This window comes from Triticum aestivum, chromosome 5B, assembly GCF_018294505.1.
Source record: "Triticum aestivum cultivar Chinese Spring chromosome 5B, IWGSC CS RefSeq v2.1, whole genome shotgun sequence".
NCBI classification, from domain to species: Eukaryota; Viridiplantae; Streptophyta; class Magnoliopsida; order Poales; family Poaceae; genus Triticum; species Triticum aestivum.
In genome coordinates, this window is record NC_057807.1 from 542202889 (window position 1) to 542209445 (window position 6557).

Here is a 6557-nt window from a genome sequence, read left to right on the forward strand (position 1 = left end):
CGCATGATCGCCCCGCATCATCCCCCGCCGTCCTCTCGCAGCCACCGGGAAGCTTCAAGTGGCTCGCCTTAGAGAAAAGGAAAACCAATGAAATTCAGGTGGGGAAATGAGGTGAAGGTCGACGCCACCATGTTGGACGCCCCCCCGACGCCGACCGGGTCGAGGCGCTCGACTCGCGGGCCGACCACGTCCTCGGCTCCATCTGCTCCACCTGGCCCGATGACCTCACCGCCCGCCACGTGGTCGCCCTTGGGTGCGCCGGCCTCACCGGCGTAAACTGCACTGTGGTGTGTGGTGGGCGGACGCGACTTCAGAGTCAGACCAATTGCTCCGGTGGATGAAGACAGTTGAATCTTTCGTCACAGGCATGTTACATGTTAGAAGGTGAGATGGCCATAGTTACAATATATCATTGTCAGTCTAGAAACATAGTACTACTCATCTTCAGATATAACTCGTCAGACATGCTAGGACTGAACTGAACCTAGCTACCATCTCGGTATAAGAAATAAAGATCGTGAGGTGTAATTATCAATCTGCGAGTAGTGGTCCGAAATAACATTAACATTTGGTGAGGGCATGAAGCAAGGATCTCGTGTCATCTTCAGATATAATTCCAGCTGGTTGTTTTTGGAAAATGATTTAGTTATCGTGTCTGTCTGTGATAAGGTACCCCAGGTAGTATAAATTAAATGTAGAAATCAGTGAAATGATTCCATGCCAGCCGTTAAGAGGATCAACTGCGCCGAGTTAAGCTCTTGCTGTTATGCTCTGCATAGTCCAGAACGTGTTCTTGTCCAGAGGATGGAAATGTCCGTACCATCCTCGCTCTGCTCATGTTAACTCTGCTCTGCACATATGGTCTTGTCCAGAGTACTACTTATGGTCTCATGTTAACTCTGCTCTGCACACATGATACATTATGCTCCTTGGATGATGTAATTCAGGCCCTTTTTTGTGTTCAGTTTTGGCTTGTTATTGACCGGTGTGCCTCTGCAGTCAGCAAACCTGATGCCTGATACACTCCCTCCATGTTTATAAATTTACTACTGAACAGATGCCATTAGATTTGCTTCTTCTCATGAAAAGTAATAGTAGAACTGTAGATTGGACAATTTACAGAGACAAGTATAGACAGTTTTTTTTTTCAACATGGTGAAATTGGAACTTTGTACAGATGTGAACAGATTTCTCCTTCAAAACACAACCAGATGTTAACAAAATGAATAGGATCAGCCACGCACCCCAGGTAAGAGAAACTACCATATCAACAAAAACCCAAAATGCGCAGAGGCAGCCGTTCGCCGCGACATACTTGGGACCGTATCACGATCTCACAAACAGCCGGGCGGCGTTAAGGTTGCAAGAAGCTGGGTCCCTGAGGCAGCTGCAGAAGCCATCTTCGTCAGTCGGGAACGATGCCGGCAATGGACGGTCCGGAGTCACACCGACCTTTTTACCAACAAAAAACATTTCAAAGTGTCAGGCCATCTGGTATCAACATCTGTTGAGTCTTATCGATGCCATGGTGCGGCAAAGCAAAGCAATGCTCACCTTATCTATGTCAGTATGCGCAGGGGTTTCGTAGCGCGCCACCGTCACGGCCAACCCTGAGCCATCGGACAGCGCAAACACCGACTGGATCTTGCTGGAAGTTGGAAATTAAGTGGTGTGAGCAGCTAAGGATGCCAAATCAGAACAAACCACACGACATGAGGGAAACTAGGGCGGTACCCTTTTCCATATGTTGGTTCCCCATACACCACTGCCCTCTTGTTGTCTTTCAGTGCCCCAGCAAGGATCTCACTTGCGCTTGCAGTTCCTTTGTTTACCTGGTAACGAGTTCAAGTGTTCGAAAGTCACTTCTTGTGATGCATACAGTGTCAAATCTTTGATCAAAGAATATCTCTAATAGCGGCATTGTAAGCAAAGGTAGCTCGTACCAGGACAACTAAAGGTTCTGATGCAGCAATCGTGCTAGCCCCGTCTGCCTCATAAATGTCACGGACACCACGGCTGTCACATATATACACAATGACGCCCTTGTCCATCCTGGTAAAACAAGAGTAGTTTTAAAACTTCGCTCAATTTAGCGAGCGAGTTAATATGGAAAAAATAGAATCAATATAGTAGTTTTCGGCCCAGAGTTACTACATATTGCGAGAACAGCTTTGGCATAAAGATCAACAAACAAAGTCCCAGTTTTCATGAGTCCAACAGATATAAGCCAAGAGTAAAGGCATCGAGGTGCACAGCTAGAATTCACCAAGGAAAAAAATTCATATTTCTATCAGTCAGTTTTTTAGTTCACATATTCCAGTTTAAAGTAGAATTAACAAACTACTTGAGTACATTGGCAACACATATGCATACATAGAGCAAAACTCATGTGCTGAAATATGAAAATATAACAGCTTACCAAATCTTCGCAATCTCAATCCCTTCAGGAAAAAGGCCACCGCTGCATGAAACACAGCCATGTCAATATTTCAATAGAATTAGGTGATGAGGCACCCCGAGTTCTGCAGGTACAAACCTGTTATTCCGCAGATCCAACACAAAGGCCTTTACATTGTTCTCCCTTAATTTCTTAATGGCTTCCCTAACAGATCCTGGAATAGGATAGTGAAGTAGTGTGATCAGCAGAGCTTGACATCTTTAAAACGATGAATGCTTCAGAAAGATAATACTATAATTTTGAGCCAGAGCCAGCTAAAACCTGCAGCATTTTGGTTAAATGTTGTTAGTTTGATGTAACCAATCTTTGAGCTGTCCTCTGAACCTGGAATCTGACACATCCTTGACCTCACCGGGTTTAAAGTATATCTTTCTCTCCTGGCATATATTAAGTTAAGATGAATGAAGAACAACCACTCTTTTAGTCTTGAGCAAAAGTACTAAAACATTTCTTCTGAAGGAACTACAAAAGAATGGTGTGCAGGAGTTTACTTCAAAACAACATGTCTGGTATCAGCTCCACTGAGAATAGTCAAATCTATTGAGCTTCCTTCAGGACCCCTAGCAAGAATCAACAAGATAATCAGCCACTAAAATATTAGGTATGCAACATTCGCTAACACTGCATTTTGCTCGTATAAAGTATCTGTAATAGCCAGGTCTTACTGTAAGCGATCTGCTGCGTCATATATGTCCATGTCTTGCGCGCTTGTGTCGTCAATTGCCAAAATAACGTCTCCAGACGCGATGCCCGCCTTTTCTGCAGGACCCCCTGGGGCTGCTGACATTACGGAGAGCCCTGCAGGTGATCCTTTAAGGGCCAATGGGTAGCCGATGGATAAACCTACACCCGTGAGGGCACCTTGCGTGCCAGACTTACTTCAGGAAAGGCAATGGCATGCATCAGAAAGCAGTTTATACTATGTTAAAAGTGGGCAGCAGCCGGAGCTTGTGTGAGCATCATACCCGCAAACTCTTGAATTTCTCGGGTTCCAATAACCGAGTGAATGGATCATTCAGTGTTGCAAGCATCTTCTTAATCGCCGCATCTGAAACACAGTCCAGGGTAGGCAAATTCAATCACATAGAGTAAAAAACGCAGCATCTCTCCTATCCGTACAAACCAATGGTCTCTTTATTTTTTAAGTGGTTCATTGTGTTTATAAACGAAATTCAGATTCAACAAACGGGAGGTGGCATAAAATAGGTGCATCTGATCGAATCCTGTTCTACTTTGTAAAAATGTGAAGTGGCATGTGATGACTTGCAGAAGTGCAGGCCGGATAAACTTATTTTCGCTAGGGAGACAGTGTTCTAAGTGGATAGCAAGCAGACTTTGCACAATTAGGGCCATACATGTCTCCTGCCGCGTGTTCATGGGGTCGTCGCGGAGGGCGCGCTCGCGGTACCTGAACCAGCTCTGCCCATTGAAGGACTTGTCGTAGTAGGCGCGGTCGACCGCGCGCCATGCCTCCAGGAACAGCAGGTTCTCCTCCGTGAGCGCGGACGCTGCTTGGGGCCAAAACCATGGGAGAGGGAACACACTAGTCAGCTACTCAGAATCAAAGCGCAGGACAGCCTGAACCGAAATTTGAATGGAAGCGCTGGATTGATTACACGGGGGCGGCGCCCTGCAGTAGGCGGGCGCGGAGAGGGACACGGCGAGCGCCATCCCCACGACCGCGCGGCGGCCGAGTCCGGCGGCAGCGGCGTCCGTCGCCGCCGCCGGGCTGGCCCGCGCCACCGTGGAACCCCGGAGGGCCCGGTCGACCTGTCTGGATCGGGGCCCGAGGGAGGAGGAGACGTGCCGTGGGGAGGCCGGGCGGGACGGGGCCGCGTGAGGGCGGCGCACCGGGAGGAGCATGGGGGCGCCGGTGCGGTGGTGGTGGGAGGAGCTCGCGGGAGATGGAGGAGGAGAGGAGAGGGACAGTGTGTGGAGGAGAAGCACACGGGCAGAGGGATGCAGCAGAGCACAGGCCCGCCCTTTGGGCTGTGGCCCAGAGATAACGACGGGCCCCATGGCCCCATGGGTATAAGCAGGCCCGACCTCTTTCCTTCCTAGGCCGGGACACACAAAAATGCTCAAAAATGCTCAATTGTCTCAAAAAAAAACACAAAAATGCTCAAAAAAAAAACATATACATCAAATAAATTGTTATTTATTTTATGAATAAATAATGGGGGAAATAATAATACGAAAAGATAGAAACCGAAAAAACAGAGAAGAAGAAAAAAAACTAGAGATAGTACTCTCGGTCCAAGCGACCGACCCGCTACAAGAAAGAAGAGAAGTCAGCATATTGGGATGTGCCATGCGGGGAGCTGTGTTAGCGAGTGCTAGCTCCCTCTATAAAGAAATATAAGATCGTTTAGATCACTGCATTAGTCACGCTATTCATCGTTCTCTACGGAGAAATGTCGACAAATCGCACAAAGCGAGTGACTAGGCCTACTCATTTAGCACTTGGGCGTTGTAACGCGACCGGAGCGGTTCTTCGTGATAGTTTTGAGGGGGGGGGGGGTTCTAGATTACTAGTTGCAGGTTGGATTTTTCATTTGTATCAACTACTATTTTTCTAAGTGTGAGTATTTTTTTACTTGAGAAAATATTATTAAAATAATAATCACTGTTTCAAAAAAACATAAACATTTATTAAAAGTTTTGTACCTGCGCCTACTCCATGGTCAAGCCGGCATGCATATGCGCTGGGTGTCATCATCAGAGCCCGTCTTCATCATAGTGTCATCATCGGAGACCTCGAGCGAGCTAGCGGGCATGAGCATGGCGCGACGACTTTGCTAGGTGGCTGCAAGGGCTGCTATATCGTGATACTGCTCCGACGACAGGCTTTCCCACATAGCTCTAGAGCTTGCAGACATGGTGGATGTGGTGCAAGGAAGGAGGATGAGGAGCGGATGTGTAGTGATGTGGAGTTTAGCCGGGTGTGGCCGCCTTTAAATAGAGGATTCCAGTGAGGTCAAGCGTCTGGGTGCATCAATGCGCGGCGTCGGAGTTGGTTTCTTGGCTGGTGAGCCTACTTAATGGCGGCATACGGACAAGCGGGCATTGAACGGGTGTGGCAGACATCCGTCCCGCCTCATACGGTAAACGTCTCTTCGGCATTGAACAGGCGTCCACACTGAGGATGCGGCGAGGGCGGAACTCTCGACCGGTGCTCCGCTTCAATGCCGGCGCCAGTGAAAGGTCGCGTCCGCTCAAGACCGACGTCGTTGCTGAGCGGCCGCTCTATAGCGGCATGAATGCGGGCAGCTGGCGCCGCGCGGGAAGGCACGTGGCGAGGAAGAAGGGTTTTAGGTGGGTCGGGATAATCAGGAGCGGGCATGGCAGCAGTTCGGACGCCCGCAAAGCCCCTACGATTACGGGGAAAAAGCGTGTTTGGATCCGCTTGCAGAGCGATAGAGGACCATGTTGGATGGCAAAACACGTCTGGACCACGCGACCCGAACGGTTACGGGGGGTTTAAGGGTCAGTGTTGGAGGTGCCCTTAGACAGTTTTCATATGTGATCCCTCTCTCTAAATGAAACAACTTGTATGCCTATAGCCTTTACTATAGTTACCAATCTACCTGATGGATTATGGATGGGCTTCGGCCCATATAAGACATTAATCCCTGGTTAATCTTGAGGCCCATGTATGAGATGACAGGTGGTGGGAAGTTTAGTTCCACCTTGCTAGTTGAGGAGAGTTGAGACCCCTTTATAAGGGCTGCTCTACCACTTACCATTGGGAGCTTGGGAAGAGGAGTGGTACACACGCGCTCCTCCTCCTCCGCCGCCCGCCTCGCCTCGCCTCGCCTAGCCTAGCCTAGCCTAGTTCGGTTCACTCAGTCCCTCTCGCATAACCCAGTCGTCATCTACTGTTCCTTGCTCTGTGCTGCTTCCAGCGATCCCATCCCGACGACCGCGTGCACGGCTGGTCGGGAGAGCAGGTGCCTCCGGAACCCCGCCGTTCGAGATCCTGCCCGGGAGAACGACAATAAGGTTTTTGGGGAGCGTCTCGGCACGACTGCTCCTGATCCGTTCCCAGCTCCGTCATCCTCTGCTTCCACTACTTCCCCTACATCAACACCATGGCCGA

The 6557-nt window shown here is 49.2% G+C and overlaps 1 protein-coding gene across 1 annotated transcript; it reads right to left on the bottom strand.

Annotated features, from left to right (window-relative positions):
• Window positions 1-1121: 1121 nt before the first annotated feature.
• On the bottom strand, window positions 1122-4414 carry LOC123116846 (carboxyl-terminal-processing peptidase 2, chloroplastic). The gene is made up of 12 exons (XM_044537736.1): window positions 4075-4414; window positions 3814-3966; window positions 3424-3506; window positions 3124-3332; window positions 2950-3018; window positions 2720-2835; window positions 2537-2612; window positions 2420-2461; window positions 1944-2052; window positions 1735-1832; window positions 1555-1648; window positions 1122-1452 (listed from the first exon to the last, which is right to left on the bottom strand). The coding sequence occupies exons 1-12, from the start codon at window positions 4319-4321 to the stop codon at window positions 1327-1329; spliced, it is 1422 nt and encodes a 473-aa protein (XP_044393671.1). The 5' UTR covers window positions 4322-4414; the 3' UTR covers window positions 1122-1326.
• Window positions 4415-6557: the final 2143 nt, after the last annotated feature.